This window comes from Petaurus breviceps, unplaced genomic scaffold (genome assembly GCF_028583685.1).
Source record: "Petaurus breviceps papuanus isolate PSGF00001 unplaced genomic scaffold, PetGlider_PUasm1.0 90701, whole genome shotgun sequence".
NCBI classification, from domain to species: domain Eukaryota; kingdom Metazoa; phylum Chordata; class Mammalia; order Diprotodontia; family Petauridae; genus Petaurus; species Petaurus breviceps.
The window spans coordinates 4,623,503-4,642,463 of NW_027187316.1; the positions used below are offsets into that span (position 1 = coordinate 4,623,503).

At 39.1% G+C, this 18,961-nt stretch overlaps 1 protein-coding gene across 1 annotated transcript in view; it reads left to right on the forward strand.

Annotated features, from left to right (window-relative positions):
• The window catches only part of LOC138144482 (maestro heat-like repeat-containing protein family member 1), a 115,235-nt gene that overhangs the window by 86,641 nt on the left and 9,633 nt on the right, over positions 1-18,961 (forward strand). Inside the window, exons 22-29 of the mRNA XM_069065760.1 lie at positions 2,628-2,777; positions 4,091-4,245; positions 8,541-8,688; positions 8,798-8,964; positions 11,003-11,140; positions 13,364-13,478; positions 13,878-14,030; positions 17,588-17,767. Coding sequence (XP_068921861.1) covers positions 2,628-2,777; positions 4,091-4,245; positions 8,541-8,688; positions 8,798-8,964; positions 11,003-11,140; positions 13,364-13,478; positions 13,878-14,030; positions 17,588-17,767 — 1,206 coding nt within the window. The remainder of the gene's footprint in view (positions 1-2,627; positions 2,778-4,090; positions 4,246-8,540; positions 8,689-8,797; positions 8,965-11,002; positions 11,141-13,363; positions 13,479-13,877; positions 14,031-17,587; positions 17,768-18,961) is intronic.

Sequence of the window (18,961 nt, forward strand, 5' to 3'; positions counted from 1 at the left end):
GAGAGAGAGAGAGAGAGAGAGAGAGAGAGAGAGAGAGAGAGAGAGAGGAATCCTTAGACTAGAGCCCTACTCAAGCCTCATTAAGCTGACTCATGTTGGAGCCAGTCACCCACGGCTCATTCCACTGCGGTGTCAACCTGTTTCCATGTAACTTAAAGCTTTCTTGGGGAGGGAGCGGTCAGGCTCAGGGCTATTTGGAGCACTGTACCAGTGAGACACGAGTGGAATGCAGGCCACAGTCACAGCCAGTCCTGGTTAGAGACTCCCATGTGACTTCTCAGGCTTTTTATGGAGCGTCTGAATTTTTCTTTAAAACCATAATCACTGGCAGCAGAAATTGTTATCAAAGCCCTTACCTCACCATGAAGTAGAAGGGTCAGAAAAACCATGGCCCTTTACTTTTCCTCACAGCTGCCTTTAGTCCATATTTCCCCCCCATATGCCTCCAGCAATCCTCTTTACTCCTTTCCCTTCAGGTGAGTAGAAAACAGGCTTCCTATATATGATTATGTAATCAGGAGCCTACTTCAATGACAGAGAAACGCCCCCTTTTCCCTTTCAAGGGCATAAATTAACCTGTTAGTCAATAAATATTTATTAAGCCTCTATTATGTAGCATACACTGTGCTAAACACTGGGGATACAAAAAGAGGCAAAAGACAGTCCCTGCCCTCAAGGAGTTTAATCTAATGGGGGAGAAAACAAGTAAACAAATATAGACAAACAAGCTATAGACAGATTATTTGTTGTTGAATGATTTCAGTTGTGTCGCACTCTTAGTGACCCCATTTGGGTCACTTTCTTGGCAAAGATGCTGGAGTGGTTTTCTATGTCCTCCTCCAGCTCATTTTACAGAGGAGGAATAGAGACAAACAGGATTAAGTCATTTGCCCACAGTCACACAGCTACTGAGTGTCTAAAGTCAGATTTGAACTGAGGTCCTCCTGACTCAAGGGTCAGGGCTCTATCCATTGTGCCACCTAACTGCTCTATATACAGGCAGGTAAATAAGAAATAATGAAGAGGAAGATGCTAGAATTAAGAGGGGAAGGAAAGGCTTAGTGATTCATCTTCCTTTTCCTATTTTTTTTTTTGTAGAGAGGAGTTCATTTAATTTTTTTCTTTTTTTTTAATTTAATTTATTTATTTTTAGTTGTCAACATTTACTCCCATAAGTTTTACATTTTTCCTCATCCCTCCCCAAGACAGTCTGCAATATGCTATAGGCTTTACATATACATTCCTATTAAACACATTTTTTCATTACTCACATTGTAGAGAAGAATTATAAAGAATGGGAAAAACCATGAGAAAGAGAAAGAAAAAACAAAACAAAAAAGAAAACAGTAGCTTTGCTCTGCGTTCAGACTCCATAGTTCTTTCTCTGGATGTGGATGGCATTTTCCATCATGAGTCTCCTAGAATTGTTTTAGGTCCTTGCATTGCTGAGAAGGGCTAAGTCTATCAAAATCAGTCATCAAAGACTGTGACTGTTACTGTATACAGTGTTCTCCTGGTTCTGCTCACTTCACTCAGCAATTATGATTTTATTGTTGCAGGGAACTCCCAATATGAAAATTTCCTTCACAGATGCAAATCAGCAAGTTGTTTGTCTTCATTTTTCTTGTTTGTATAGTTTTAGAGAGAGGCCTGGGTCCCTGGGAGTTTAAATGTCTTGCCCAAGTTCACAAAGCTAGGCTTTTTAAAAAAAAAGTAATATATTTCATATCTACCTCATTAAAGTCTGTTAAGGATTAATAAGCTATCCCTATAAACTAGTGGCATGCCTCCTTATACACTCTGCAATATTTACATTGTTGCTGAGTTATTTCAATCATATCCAACTCTTTGTGACCCCATTTGGGGTTTTTTTGACAAAGATACTGGAGTGATTTAACATTTCCTTCTCTAGCTCATTTTACAGATGAGGATATTGAGGCAAACAGGGTGAAATGACTTGCCTAGGGTTATACAGCAAGGGTCTGAGGCTGGATTTGAACTCAGGAAGATCAGTTTTTCTGATTCCAAGTGCTCTATCCACTGAACTACCTAGCTGCCCTTGTAATACTTATGCAATATTGACTAAATAAAGGTCAGTTACTTATCCTGCAATAAGGCTGATGCTATATGGTCCTGCTATCTCCTTATCTACAGGAAATTATTCATTAGACAAGTGTAAAGAGAGCCTCCAAAAGACCACATCATAGTTGTTTAGCCTACCAGAGATGTTTATTATCAGCATTTCTAAAAAATATAAATTCCTATGGCCCTTTAATGGGTTATGGTACAGTTAAAAGAACACCTGCTCTAGATACATAGCTGTCAAATCTCACCTCTGACACCAACTGATTTTGCACAAATCACCTCATCTCTCCAGGCCTCAGTTTCTTAAAATGTGAGACTTGACAGCCTCTGAGGCTCCATCTCTAGATATATGACTGAATGAGGGGGAAAATTCTATTTGGTCAGTCCCACTGCACTGCTCTGCTGGAGGAAAAGTCCAGGTTTCTTCTAAAATAAAACTAGGCCCTCAGACATGGCTTCCATTTTAACCAGTGTTATGGCAATTCCAAGGGAAGTTTGTTTTTCTTAGGATTTTAGCATACTCTTTTCTTCTTTTTCTGCAGCTCATTTTTAACCACCTGCCTCTCCGAGAACTGCTTCCTTTTCTGTATACCACCTTTGACAAAATTGTGGACAAAGTCACTTGCCCTCAGTCGATTATGTTTGTGTTGAGGATGGTGGTGGAGTTCAATGGGGCCAGAGTCAAAGATGAGGTAATGCTGTGTATTTCAAGGCAGCACGTGACATTTGGCACATCTGCAGCCCTCCACTGTGAATGGGGATTGTGGGATTGTCCATGGCAAATGATATGGAGTAGCAGAACTGTAACTAGGGTGAGGTGACTAGGGTTTGTCCAAGAGCCTCAAATCTAGAAGGTACTAAATTTTGGAGGTGCTAACAGCTCTTGGCAGTCCATCAGCAATTTAGAAACAAAAGTGCTTGGCATCCTATTTAATAATAATTAAAGAAGGGGGCTACAAGATGGTAGGCATGGAGGAGCATGAGCTCCTCCTCTGTTCCACCTTGCTCTTGCACCCCCTGCCCCTACTCTAAGCTGCTCCAACAGCAGTGTCCTGAAGTCTCTACCTCCTTTTCCCAAGGGGAAAATGAGGGTGCTTTACTCTAGGCAAAAAAAAAAAATCTAAGTTATGACTCAGATGGACCCCAGAAAAAAGTCAATCATTGGAATTCTTTTTTTTTAACTTGTAATTTTTTTTATTTTAAACAAATACAAAATCAAGAAAATTTAAAAAAAAAACCATAGCCATATGCACAGCAGAACATGAAAGAAGATTCAAAATATACAGCAATAAATGTTCATTTCAAGAAAGGCTATGTAATAAACACTATGCATTGTGTTGAAAACTGTCCATCTTTTCTTTGCTTCCTTTTAAAGTTTTCTTTTGTTCTTTGCTGTGCACTTTTTACTTTGTTCTTTTTAATCATTGGAATTCCAAATCCAAGTCATTCCAATCAATTATAAAACAATTAGAAACTGGTAATGATATGAAGCAGATATTCAATATTTACTTGTTAAATTTTAATTGCATTGCTGGAAGTGGGACAGTGTGATCACTATCATGCCAAGTAATGCCTACAATGAAGCCTTTCCTGATTCCCCCACCTTCTAGTCCTCCATCCCACTTACTTTTTGTATATTTTATGTGTAATTTTCTATGTCCTTGTTTCTCTCCTGATGGAACTTAAACCCCTTGTGCATAGAGATTCTTTCACTTTTGTCTTTGAATAGCCAACATCTAGCACAATGCCTAGCACATAGTAGGAGCTTAATTAACACTTGTTAATTGACTGATTAATTAATTTTTTATTATTTATTAATATTTTATTAAAATATCAATATAATATAAATATATTAAATTAAATAGTTATTAAATTTATTATTAAATATAAATTATTAAATAAATAATATTTATTAATTATTTTAAATTAATTTTAATTTAATTAATTAATTAATTAATCATAAGTGAAAGTGAAGCCACTCTGTATTCTCCCGTTGTGTTCATAGATACCAGGTCTCCTTGCCATTCTGGTGGAAATGTTGCATTCCTTAAAGGATGAAGTAGTACGAAGAGAACTCACAGCTATAATCCAGCAGCTGACCAAGCTGGCGCCCAAAACTGTGGTACCCTGCCTCCTGAAAAATCCACTTCCATATGACGAGTAAGCACAACTTCACCTTTGTGTGCCTGTCCCTCTTGTACTGTGCATATTTCTTTTCCTTTCTCCTTTGCCAAGATGAGATGAGTGAGTTGCCCCTCTAGGGTAGTGATTCCCTCTCCTTCCAGCTATCTCTAGGGGTATCAAGAAAAATACTCAAGGAAGTCTCCAAAGATAACTTGTTTTAATTCGCTCCCATCTAAAAGAAAGGAAGGAAGGAAGGAAGGAAGGAAGGAAGGAAGGAAGGAAGGAAGGAAGGAAGGAAGAAAGCCTGTCCAGGCTTCCTTGTTAAGGTTGGTTACTTGTGAAATCACATAAACAGCTCAACCTAAACATTGGGATCCCTTGCTGAAAACTTTTAACTTCCCTTCAAGGGGCCCTTATCTAAAATTGGAAAGGTTTTCCTTTTCTTTCTCAATCAATATCTGATAATAGTCAGACCTGCTCCTTTGTCTCCTCTGCTGATTCTTCTGGCATCCTCCTCCTGCCCCTTGGTGTCATGGCCCCCAAGTTTCTGATCTTGCTCCCTCTTTTCTTTTCTTTTGACATTCTCTTCCAATCTCATTCATTTCTGTGACTTTAATTTCCACTTTTATGCAGATGTCTTCCACATTTCCAGTCCTGTATTTCCAATTGCAAAACATCAGTTCTTGGATCAACATTTCTGACTCAATATGTCTAGAAATAACCCTATTGTTGTTTTCATCAAACGTGATCCTTTCCTTAATTTTTATACTTCTATTGATAATTCCACCATCCTGCCTTTCTCCAAAGATAAAAACCTATTATTTTTAACTCTTTCTTCTCCTTTGCCCCCTACATTAATCAATTTTTTAGAAATCCTATTGATTCTGGGGCGGCTAGGTGGCACAGTGAGTAAGACTGCTGGCCCCAGAGTCGGGAGGACCCGGGATAGGTTCTGGCCTCAGATACTTAACACCCACACAAAATAACTGGCTGTGTTACCTTGGGCAAGTTACTTAACCCCAATTGCTTTAAAATAAATAAATAAATAAATCCTATTGATTCTGCCTTTAAAATATCTCTAGCATCTGTCCCCTCATTTTCACTGTCATTGCAAACACTCTATTTCAGGCCTTTATTTCCTTTTACCTTCATTCTTGTAATAGCCTACTAAGCGGTCTTCCCACCTTCAGTCTATCTCTGCCTCCCCTCCCCCTTCAAACCTAAGCAAAGGGAATGGCGCACTAACCTATGGACCATGAAGGGTAAAGTCAGTTATGTCATCTGGGAAAAGAAATGGATTTGCAGCATTCGACACTATTGTTAATCCTCTCCTTCAGGATACTCTTTGCTCTCTGTGTTTTCAAGATAGGCTCTCTCTTGGTTCTGCCCCTGCCTATCTTGACTGTTTCTTCTCAGTCTCCTTTGCTTTGTCATCATCCAAATCCTGCCCATTGCAGGTGTGGCCCAAAGCATATTTTCCTATATCCCTCTCTTCTTTATCTACACTCTTCTTCCATGGCAACTTCTTCTACTACTTTAATAGGACAGGCCTGATGTAGGCCAGTAGAGTAGTTCAGTTAAGGAACATTTTACTTAGTCATAGCAAGGTAAGGATATTCAGCAAGAATACACCATTGATTTTTTTATTTAATTAATTACTTTTTAGATACATGGAATAAAACAAACATTTCCATAACATAGTACAATAAAATGATGATTGCATATGAAACCATAAATTCACTATGTACAACTTGCTTTTCCTTTTAAATGCACAACATAGTCATCATATTAAAAAAAAAAAAAGAATACACCATTGATTCAGTTGGATACAGGTTCCCTCCCTCTGTGACTCTTATTATCATCCGCCAGAGTCAAGTGAATACTTGTATCTTGACTTTTTTTTTAACCTAAGCCACCAGGAAGCTATGTCTATAGCAGGGGGCTTTTAGTCCTTTGAGTTAATTAATTCTAAAGGACAATCTCAGTACCTTTTAAGAAAGAACTAGCCTAGCCTTCCTGGGATGGGGCCTTAGGATCTTGCTTCTACCACAACTCCGATGAATTGTCATTTTTTTCTACACAAATGATTCCCAGATCTATATATCCAGCTCTAGACTCTCTCTTGAGTTCCAGTCTCAGCTGCCTATGCCCTAGAGACATCTCAAACTCAATGCATCCCAAACAGAACTGTGTCTTTCCCCCTCTCCCTAACTTGTCTGTCTCTGTCAAGGATACCACCATTCTTCTAGTCATTCAGGTTTTCAGCACCCTCCTTGGCTCCTCACTCTCCTTAATCTCACTATCCAGTTAGTTACTACATCTGCATTATTCAACCTTCACAACACCTTTTTTCATCTCCTCCTCTATACTCACATAGCCATCCTCTTAGTTCAAAACCTCATCACCTCATACCTGGATCATTACAATAGGCAGGAATCTACTGCAATTAGAAAATTGGTCTCCTTCCTTCAAGATTCTTCCTTTCTTTCTTTTTTTTTTGGAGTGGGGCAATTGGGGTTAAGTGACTTGCCCAAGGTCACACGGCTGGTTTGTGTGTATGTGTGTGTGAAGTGTCTGAAGCCGTATCCAAACCCAGGTCCTCCTGACTCCAGGGCCGGTGCTCTACTCACTGAGCCACCTAGCCGCCCCCTTTCTGATTTTTCTAAAGAATAGGTCTGATGACATTATTCCTCTACTCAAAAAATGCAGCAATGGTTGATTCCCTATTGCCCCTGAAGTCAAATTCAAACTCCCCTTTTTGGCATTTATAACACTTCACACCCTAATTCTGACCTACTTATTCCCCTTCACACACCTTTCAGTCTAGCCAAACTGGACTCTATGCTGTTCCTCACACATGTTGCTGTTGTGGTTGTTTGTCCTTCATTCTCAAAAAGGACCATGACATGAAAGGAAGATGATGCCATGACTTGCAAGTGAATTGGATTTAAGTGAGGGAGGGCTTTGAAAGGTCACCAGCCTCACTTTCTCCTCTGCAGACATCTGGTTCCAGTGGCAAGATACAGATCAGGATGACTGGAGATGGCCCCCTCCTCAGACACGACATTATATTTCTGACCTGTATGGTTTTCACAGACTGCCCATGGCTGGAATGCATTCCCTTCTTACCTCTGTCTTTTAGAATTCCTGATTTCAGCTCAAGGGGTCATCTTCTATATGAATCCTTTCCAGATTCTTGTAGAACCAATGAAATATTTACAGCACCCATGATCATAATAAAGACCGTTACTATAAGTATTGCATGATATTCAATCGCAAAATATACCAGATTCTCCAGGTAGAGAACAGAACTGAAGCATTTATTTAGACATCAGAAAACCAAATCCCAAAACCAGTAAGCCAATTCCATCATAGTACCAAAGATATTCAGAAGCCATAATAACACTGAGAGCCACAGCATCCTTCAGCCTTCCCACAAACCAATACAAGATCAATATTTACTCACAAACCTCTCTATCTCCTTAATGAGCATCCTCTCTCCCCCTCTGTCTCACTAGCTCTGAGCAGCTTCCTGTGGGCTCTGCTTCTTGTCAACAAATTCCTCCCACCACAGGCTCCATGTGACTACATTCAGCCTATCAGGGGGCAGCGTTTATCTTTCAAAGCAAGGGAAGTCTTCAAATTCCCCCCTAGGTCTATTACAGGGCAGGGAAGATCTTCAAATTCCCATTCTCATTACACTGCTCATACTTTTTTCCCTCCCAAATACCTTCCATTCACTTCAAACGTTTTGTATCTACTTATATGGGCAGCTAGGAAGCACAGTGGAGAATGTGCTAACCCTGAAGTCAAAGAAAGTCTTCTTCCTGGGTTCAAATCTGGCCTTACTAGCTGTATGACCCTGGGCAAGTCGCTGCACCCTACTTACCTCAGTTTCCTCATCTATAAAATGAGCTGGAGAAGAAAATGGCAAACTGCTCAAGAATCTTTGCCAAGAAAACCCCAGATGGGTTCACAGAGAGTTGGATACAACTGAAACAACCCAACAACATTTACTTATATATGTATAATAACTTCCGGGATAGCAGAGACTGTTTCATTCTGTTTTTGTATCCCTGGTCTCTGACACAGTACTTGGCTCATAATCATCACCTAATAAATCCTCATTGATTGATTTCTGAATTATTCACATCTGTAATAGAAGACCTTTCTGTCTAATTGATGGGGCTTTGCCCAGACACCTCAGTTATTTATATTAATCCCTAATTATATTATACTTATATTATCCCAAAGTTAATCGCTTTGTACTTGTCTCTCTGTCAAGTGGAGATGTGGCTTTAGTGTTTGGCTCCTTGTCTTTCTCCTCATAGGGATATCAGAGAGCTGTGGAGGTTATTGGGTAATGATGCTTGCCTCGCTGCCTTGGTGTTACCTGTTCTCCTCCACTGCAATACAAGCCAGAAAAAAGAGACAAAGTTACGGCTGAAATCTCAGGACCCAATCCCTCCCTTTCCGAAGGTGAGTCTAAGAGTCAACATTTATTCCTTGGGCTGCTGGTTACAAATAGCCTCTTCTCTTTGTGACTTACTGAAAGTGAACCCAATTGTTTTCTCTCATTTCCCTTCAGGAAACACAGGCCTTATGGGAGGTCACTGCAGCAATAGAGTTTAAGGAAACTCTAGAGGGATTAGAGGATAAACTTTTCACCACCTATTTCCTCTCCCTTCCACACTTGAGCAGGGTGTTAGCTTCCGAATCCAAAGTCCAGAGCCCCAGTGAGCTGACCTCATATAGGTAAGAATGAGACAGAAGAATAAGGGGGTGTGTGAGGGGGAAAGAATCACTGGGGTTGCTATTGAAAACAGTCATCCAGGTCTGGGATGAGGATGTCATAGGGGTGATGATTGCTGTGGCAGCAGTCCCATTGAAGGACATTGCTTGATCATTTGAGAAGCAGTAAGGTATAAAATGGCTTAATGTGGTAGATGTGAAATCAGGAAAATACGGGCTCAGATTCTGCTTCTGAAACTACTTGCCTTATATCCTTATATAAGTATTCTATATACTTATATAAGTAATGACAAGTTACTTAGAGAATCTAACTCTCCAAACGAGGGAGTTGGAATTAATGACCTTCCAACTCTAAGTCTAAGCTCTAAGACAGGAGTTCTTAGCCTTGGTTCCACAGATCTGAAGTTTGTCCATGAAATTGGATGGGAAAAATAAATGCTTCATTATTTTCTCTAATATCTAGCTGGAATATAACACTTCCTTCCATTTAGAATGTAGACAACAGGGTCCATAAATTTCACCAGACTACTATGTAACAAAAAAGTTTAAGGACCTCTGATCTAAGAGGACTTGAGTTTAGGCAATAGTTCTCAAAAAGTGTGCTGGGAAATTGTGGATGTTGTGTTATTGCAAATAAAATATAACTTTGCTTAACATAAATTTACTTACTGAGCATTTACAGTATGGTAATGTAGTATTCACAAAATAAACAAAACTTTCCTCTGTAAGCAAAAAAATTTTGAGTTCCACTGCCTTAGAGGATAGAAGAGAAGCTGGGCATAACTGTCAGAATCTTTTGCTTTCACAGGGAAAGTGCTGATAAAACCTTGACCTCTCACCTCTCTTTCTCGTAGACATAAGTAAGCTAGAAGCCAGAGTGCATCTGAAAAGATGGAGATGTTTGCCTCTTTGCTGTCTGTCCTAATTCATGAGACTAAGGACCAATTCTCTGGGAAGCCCTATGTCCCTGATCCCCTGAGGGAGTTCATATGTCAGTATCCTGGCTGAGAAAGAGCATTGACACTGAGTTCTAATCCTCACTAAGATACCAATTCTGACCCTCTCTTTCCCCTTCTACACAATGAGGGGGCGGGGGGGTTTCTAGCTCTTAAAGTCTTTGAATTTATGAGCTTTGCGTTGCATATGACTCCACCTCAACTTGGCCACAATTTCAGTAAGAGTTACTTGAGCCTCTCTGGAGTCTCAATTTTCTCCTCTAAGAAATAAATATTTGGATAGTATGGTTAAACCAGATGATGCCTTCTGGTTCCTATTTGATACTTTGAGGGTTTGGGGGCTAGAGCAGGGGTGGCTACCAGCCTTCTTTCACACCTCTCTCCAAAAGCATCTGTTACAATGAGTTATGAGTTACTATATTATGAACTCTACTCTTTACTCCTCACTCCACACACCCCATGTAATCATAGGACAAGCGTGATGAAACACATTGATATCAAGTATGCTAAGGTCAGTTTCCACTAGAAAGCTACCAAATGGACCTCTTCTTCTGGAGATGAGGAGTGGGAATCTCCTCCAGCAGCAGCCTGAGGTCTCAGTCTCTCATTGTAGGCCATCTGCCCTCTCCCCACTTCTCCTATACCCTCTATCATGGCTTGTGTTGCTTGACAGGGTGCAAACATTTTTTATTATAGCTCTGCAGGGAAGGTAAGCAACTTTCCCAGAGTCACACCCAACTATGGCATGATATCGTAGAAATGTCATTAGAGAGCCAAATGATCATATTTCTTTCATCTCCTACCTACTACAAATGGAGAGAAACTCCTCAAACTCTCTGTAAAATTCTAGTGTAATGTAGTAGGACTAGGTTGGACTGTCAGGTATCTCTTGAAACATCAGTGAAGGGGTTGCCCATGGCAAGGAGTCAAAATGAAAATAGAGATTTGCATACATGGATTTTTGGTCATTTGGGGTCTTTATAAGCCAAGAACTTCATTTACTCTTCTATTGGCTTACGTGCTCCCTTCTGACTTCTTTGTACAGATGTGGTAGAACCAATCTTTATTTCTCCTTCACTTTCTAGCTCCATGGAGGCTGGATTTAAGAACTTTCTGGAACTCCAGGGATTCCATAGTGCTGTGGTTGAAATGGAAAATACCCAAGTTTGGAAGTTCCTTCAGAATGCCCAGTTTGTACACATTGGAGTTATTCATTTGTGCAGGTGAAAATCAATCATCGATTTATTAAGCATCTAACATGTAGCAGGCCAGTACTATACCAGGAAAGAGAAAAACATAATACCTAGTTCTTTCTATGAAAAGGTCTTTAAACCTGTCTTGGGAACAAAATGGGGGAGGGGGAGAAAGTATAAGGAATAGGTAATTTAACAGTATGACATACTTGCCAAAAACAAACAAAACAAAACAAAATGTAAAACAAAAGAAAACAAAACCCAAACCTTTTTGTAGCATTTATTTTTAATTATTTTGCTGTGGTGGTACTTTCCATTTAGATCATTGAGCTGGTACCATCTCCAACCAGAAGTGGAGAACTAATTAAATTTTCAGTGCAAAAATTTATACCTCAGAAACTGGCAAATGTTACAAATCAGAATTTGATTTTTTTTTTAAAGCAATCAGGGCTAAGTAACTTGCTCAAGGTTACACTATTTCTGGGTGTGGTGCTAAGTATCTGAGCCCAGATTTGATACCCAGGTCATCCCGACACTGGAGCCCATGCTCTTACTCATTGAGCCACTTGGCCACCCCTAAGCAATTGGGGTTAAGTAACTTGCTCAAGGTTACACGGCCAGGTGTTTCTGGGTGGGTAATAAGTGTCTGAGCTCAGATTCGATCCCCAGGTCATCCCGACACTGAAGCCAGTGCTCTTACTTGCTGTGCTACCTGGCCGCCCCCAGAATTTGATTTATTGGGTTTTTTTTTATCATCTAGACTTTATAAAATGAGGACAAAAAATGTTAAAAATGCAAAATAAATTTAAAAGTATGTACACATACTTTTTTTTTTTGAGAGACAGTTGTTAAATATTTACCAGCACAGCCCTGGTTGTAGGCATTGTGTTTATTGTTTTTCAAGCTTACTTTTAAGGAGTTCCAGGATCTTTGACCTCATTTGTCTTTAGTCATCCTAACAGGGACCAGAGATGTACAGAGTTCCAAATACTGCCTAAGCTCCACTGTGGTGACTTTTCAGTGCCTAGAAAGATCTGAATCATCTGGTCTGGTTCCTTGAGGACAGGGCATCCTGGGTCATCTCCAGTTGTCCTGATGAATATCAGATTACTAGACCCAGATGGTTCTGGAGGAGAAAGTGAGGCTGGTGACCTTGCACAGCCCTCCTTACTCAAATCCAAGTCAACTGCAAGTCATGTCATCATTTCCCTGATACCATGGTACTCTTTGAAAATGAAGGACAAACACAATATCCTCAGCATTTACCACAGTGCTTGGCATAGTAAGTGCTTAATAAAGGACCTAACTGACTTCCCTGATATATGCAGTAGCCATTGGCCCCCAAGTATCACTATCCATCCTTCTGAAGAACCCTACTCATGAAATATAAAGACATTGCAAAGACTGAAGCTAGGCACTATGGGTCTGTTCATTTGGTTTGATTCTTTTAATGAATGAGGGCATGGGGCCATCTCACCTCTTTTGGTTGCAGAGCTCCCACAGGCAGCTACTAAAGGTGGTTGTACATGGGGCAGCTAAGTGGTGCAGTGAATAGAGCACTGGCCCTGGAGTCAGGAGGACCTCAGTTCAAATCCGGCCTTGGAAACTTAACACTTACTAGCCGTGTGACCTTGGGCAAGTCACTTAACTTGGCCCTGCCTTCCACCCTCCAAAAAGCAAAAAACTAAAGGTGCTTGCTCACATTCACAGTCTAATAAGTCTTTTCACTAGTTTGTAGGGGAAGAGGGAAAAGGACAAGAATCTGTTATTCTCATTTTAATTTTAAATTTGTAAAAGTACTTTAAATAGCTTTACATTTGTCTACAGTTTGTCAAATGTTAAGAATATTCTCTAGGTGGTTTTATTCTGACATTAGAGGGAGACTTTTGTTTGGGAAAGTTGCCTATGTATTTGCTCTCTGACATTTACCCAGAAAATCTGATATTCAGAGAGACTCTCCACTCCAATGTTGGTGACATTACAAATCTTATTAATCTGTTACCATCAGTACCAAAGAGCCAAAGTCATGATTCTTGGCAAGTGGAGTTGAAAATGGTATTAAGATAAAGAAGGCTGAAGGTTATTTGATGATGATAATGATGATAAAAAACAAAGAAAGAAACTTTGTGTTCGGAAGAGGATGAAAAGGAAATCCTGCCAAAGTCCTGAGGCAGGAGGGAAGGATTTTTAGGAACTTCTCAGAAGCAAGTTACCCCTAAATGTTTCCTTTACTGATGTTACTCTTCATTACAGATCTTTAGTCCAATTCCCTGAGATCTTAAATCACAACGTGCTACATAGTCTCTTGCCTTTCCTTAAGTCGGTTGAACATGAATACAGAATGGTCTGCACTGCCCTGTTTTCAGAGGTAAAGCTAAGCCTGGGAGAGGAAAAATCTGTCAATCAGTTAATCAGCAAAGATTCATTAAACGCCTAGTTTGCTCCAGACAACTGGATGCTGGGGATACAAAGACAAAAATGAAACAGCCCTTGAGGGGCTTATATTTCATCGAGAGAGATAGTGCATTCATAAATAGGTTTATAGAAGATAAAATACAAAATAAATGCAAGGTAATTTTGCATGGAAGGCACTAGCAACTGGGTGGGTCAGGGATCAGGAAAGGCTTCACCTAGAAGGGGGCCACTTGAGCTAAGCTTTGGGGGAAGATTTTAAGAGGTAGAGGTGGGATGGGGAAATGCAGAGGAAGAATCTGTGATATAGGGTTAACTGGAGCATTATACAATGTTTACATTTTGTCTTCTGTAGCTTTTAGGTTGCCAGGAGATGGGGGAGCTGGAGAAAAACTCAATGAACGTAGCACTGAAGTTAGAAATAGAAAGAACCAAAGACATCAACCCCATTATCGGATTCCTGGCAGTGAGAGCATTGGGAAATGCTCTAGTTGGGTTACCCAAGGAAGTGAGTCTACATAGGTTCTATTGTTTTTTAATGTAAGGTCTAGTGGTGTGGAGGAAGGAGAACCAATCTGGTTCAAGAGACCTAAATTCTAGTTCTCATGCTGCCACTAACCCAATGGATATTGATTTAGAGAAAGAGAGTCTGCGGTTAAATGTTGACTCTGCCATTTTGTTCTCTGGGTAACCTTTGGAAAGTGACTTCATGTTTCAGGGCCTCACTTTTTAATCTGTAAAATGACAGGGTTTCTAAGATCTCTTTCAGCTCTAGAAGTTATTGTCTTGTTTATGTTGCTTTCCTTCCTTTTGTTTTTTTTAAACCTGAACCCATTGGAGAGTATTCTGATCAGCTTTCCCTAGGTATCATCTTTAGCATAGTGCTATGCTCATCCATTGCTGTTTAGTTGTGTTTGACTCTGTGACCCCATTTGGAGTTTTCTTGGCAGAGATACTGGAGTGGCTTGTCATTTCCTTCTTCAGCTCATTTTACAGATGATGAAACTAAGGCAAGCAGGGTCAAGTGACTTGCCCAGGGTCACATATTTAACAAGTGTCTGTGTTAAGATTTGAACTCAGGTCCTCCTGATTTCAGGGCTAGTGCCCTATCCACTGGTGCCACCTAGCAGTCCACTGTACACATAGTAAAATCTTAATAAATGCTTCATTCATTCATGTCGGATTTTTGTTTTTTTTTTGTCACCAGGATCATTTATATTGTTATTTGCTTTTGTGATCCTCTCAGCCATCTTTAGCTTTGCTTAGTTTAGGTTTTGATTTTAATGACTCTTATCATGGGATCATGCCTATGATTTTCTAAGGCTTTTGAAATCCACTTTTGAAGCAACTCAAAAGAATATTTATTAAATGTCCATTAGTTGCAAAGGATTATGCTAGGAGCTTGGAATTAGAAGACAAAAAGTAAACATTTCCCGCCCTCAAAGTACTTACAATCTACTTTCTTATGTCATTGTCTGAATATTCCCAGAATTCTCTTCCCTGAACTCTAAAATGCCATGATCACTTTCTTTCAAAATTCCTATAACTCAGCCCTGGAGTCAGGAGGACCTGAGTTCAAATCCAACCTCAGACACTTACTAATTGTGTGACCCTGGGCAAGTCACTTAACCCTAAATGCTTTCAAAAAATCAATTAAAATTAAAAATAAAATTACTGTACCTTTCATCTTACTGGTTAGTTATCCTCTATTAATCAGAACTTGATTCAGAAATTCTTCTCCTTTTCCTTCTGAAAAATGAACTTGTTAGCAATAAAAGTCAAAAGATTTTCTGATACCATGCTTTTAAAAGACTGAGACCAATTATACAAATAGTTGAAGCCTTATATTACTATTGTACCTTGCCCCTGTGTACGTTTGGGATCTGTATTAGGAAAGATAGTCTTATTCTTCATCAACCTAAGTGGTCTGTTTCTCCTTTTATTCTCATCCAAATGCTTTCCTCTGTGTTTCTGAACTCAGGTGAAGAAATCCACATGAATTTCCGTGCCTTTTTAACAACAATGCCTTTTTAAGAACAATACCATTAAATGGTATTTTTACCTGCTTTACCTTCTATCTGCTTTTTGTACAAAGGATATGAGGACCTGAGTTTAAATCCTGCCTCAGACACTTACTAGCTGTGTGGCCCTGGGCAAGTCACTTAACCCTGTTTGCCTCAGTTTCCTCATCTATAAAATGAGCTGGAGAAGAAAATGGCAATCCACTCCAGTATCTTTTACAAGAAAACTCCAAATGGCATCACAAAACATCAGATACAATTGAAACAACTCAACAACAATGAAAACATATTTCCATTGTGAAATTCTGGTCATGAACTTCATCCTACCTAGTCTGGGCCATAATTATTTTGATGGTATAAAATGCCAGATTGTTTTGTTTATTGCTCAGGGTCTGTTTAACGATACATCTAGTGGAGGGAGTAATGTTATTACCAATCTCAAATCCCCCTCTCCTTTTGCTGTTCTTACTAACTTATACCTGTTGTCCTTCGTAAAGTCCACTTTTATAGGTTAATGGAGTCTTCTGCTTTCCCTTCAATTTTAGGTCAGCAAAATTCCAGCCAGTACTTCTAAAAAGTATGTCATTTATGCTATCTTAAGTGATGGTAGAAGAGGAAGGAAAGGAAAGTCTTACTTGTTTTTGAAACCATTTCCAAAACCAGCTGTTCACTTCCATATCTTCCTTTATTCAGAGTCCCAACCTTCAATAGTGTCCCAAATGAGCCTCTGACATGCTTTTTATCTGAGCCATACTGAAATAGTCTTAAACAGGGGGTGGGGAACCTGCAGCATTGAGCCACATATAGCCCTCTAGGTCCTCAAGTGTAGCCCTGTGGCCTCGAGGCTGCAGGTTCCCCATCCCTAGTCTTGAGTCTGTGATATGCCTGTATCCCTTAGCATTTCTAAGTCCAGCACCAGACATCACTTAACAATATATATTTTGTTTGTTTGTTTGTTTTTTGGAGGGGGTAAAGCTGGGCAATTGGGGTTAAGTGACTTGCCCAAGGTCACACAGCTAGTAAGTGTTAAGTGCCTGAGGTCAGATTTGAACTCAGGTCCTCCTGATTCCAGGGCCAATGCTCTATTCACTGTGCCACCTAGCTGCCCCAACGTAACACTGTTTAAGCCAGTAATACATGGGACCCCTTAGGAAACTAGTCTGTTGTAAAATCTACACTGAATACACCATCCATATAGCCCTCCTTCTGAGTAGGAATAACAATAATAGCTAGCCCCTGCTTTAGTTTGCAAAGAAATTTACATGTTATCTAATTTTAATCTCACAACAAACTCTTGAAGGAGATGCTCTTATTAACCCCATTTTACGGATGATGAAACTGAAGCAAACAGATGCTAAGTGACTTGTTGAGGGTCACGTGGCTAAAAAATGTTTCAGGCAGGATTTAAACTCAGGACTTCCTGATGGCTCCAAGTCCAACACTCTTCCATTTGCCACCTGGCTGTCTGGAAATATTATTCTGGCTCACGTTCCCACCATATTCCCCAGAGAAGTGCAATTTAAAGGTAGATGTTCAGGTGTCTATAAATAAAATTAGAGTGACCTAGCAATGGAGTGATCTATCTTTCAAAGTACTGAGCTTTCCATCACTGCAAGTATTTAAACAGAACCTGTACTTTTTATCAGAGAAATTGTGTAATTTAATCAATAAGAATGTATTGATTACTTACTAAATTCCAGGCTCAGTGCTAAGGATTGAACATAGAAATATAAAAAATGAGATAGTTCCTGTCCCCATGGAACTTACATTCTAATGATGAAGAATCTCAGTGTTGGATGCGAGATTGGACTAAATTACTTCTAAGCCTAAGATTTCTTTTCTGCAAAAAAAAAAATACTTTATCTAATTACTAATTGTTATTATAATAGATTATTGTCTTCATCATCTTGTGCCTCTGACACTAAGAAATGGAGAAAAACCATCTCCGTAGTGGGATTTTAATTATAGACTCTAAAATTTTAAAGAAGAGATTATAGAAAATCCTGTGCCATTGGAATGAATTTGAATCCTATTTTTTTTATAGGCACCCAGACGTAAGAAGATCATTTTTAAGGTACTAACAGATGCTCTGTGCGAGACCTGTGACCCAAAAGTCATTGAAGAAACCTTAATTGTGCTTGGAAAATTCATCCCCTTCCTGAAGACTCTGAAGCGGTATACCGTTCTACAATTAGTTCTCCAGATCAGAGCGTTATTGCTAGATGTAAGTATACAGAGGAGGAGGACCTGCCTCCTTATCTATAACGCATGGTGGCTATTCTTTGTATCTATATAGCATATGGTGGCTATCCTTTGTAAGTTGCAGTTTAATGATTTTGAGGCTCTATTAAAAAGAAAATAACCATATTTACTGAGGTAGTTTACTCTAGCTGCCTGCCCCTAGCTTTACTCATTTTCATGAACTAAGAACCTGTTAGAATCATTTTGAGTAAAAATATTTATGATTAATTATAATACTATAAGCAACTAGGCATGGTGTTAAATGCTTAAAATCCCTCCTGGAGGAGGGTTAGAAAGGGAAGGATGAATTTGGCAGATAGCTTGAGTTCAAGAGTTCTGAGGTACAGTTGTTATTATTAAGTCATTTCAATCATGTCTGACTCTCCATGACCCTATATGGGGTTTTCTTGGCAAAGGTACTAGAGTGGTTTGCCATTTCAATAATCTTGATGATGAAGACTTATGAGTAAATGTCAATTCAATTTTTAATGTTCTTTTCTCCCTCAGCAGCACATGTAGTGTTGGTCAGTTAATCATAGTTAGTTTGTGTTCATTGTGCACCAGAAAAATTGAATGCTTTGATGCCAAAAAAGTAAGATAGGGTTCTTATTTTTATGGAATTTATATTAATTTACAATTTATAATTACATATATATTACATTATATTATATTACATATAATTATACAATTACAATATAATTTATATTTATAATTTAACTTATAATCCAGTTACAGGCATGTACATGTACTTAACATTTACAAAACAATGTAGAAAATAAATATAGTATAATGTATAAAGTGACCCCCCAAAAAAAGAGCTCTAGTAAGACTTAGTAGCTAGTAAGTAGCTAGTAAGCTACACCAAGAGAAGAGAAGGTTAATCAGGGGAAGTTACCTGCAGAAGAATTTAGAGTTAGGTTTTGATTAAAATTAATCATTTTTTAAAATTAATCAGAGAATTACAGGATCATAGATCTAGAAAAAGAGGGGACCCAAACTCTTTATTTTACAGATGAGAAAACTTAGGCCCATATGGATTGACTTGTCCAAGCTTACACAATGAGTATCAGAAGTGGGATTTGAACCCAGGTACTCTAATACCAGAGCCAAAGATTTGTCCATTCTATCATACTACCTCACTTCTTCTGACAGAAGAATAAGGGATAACAAAGTCATG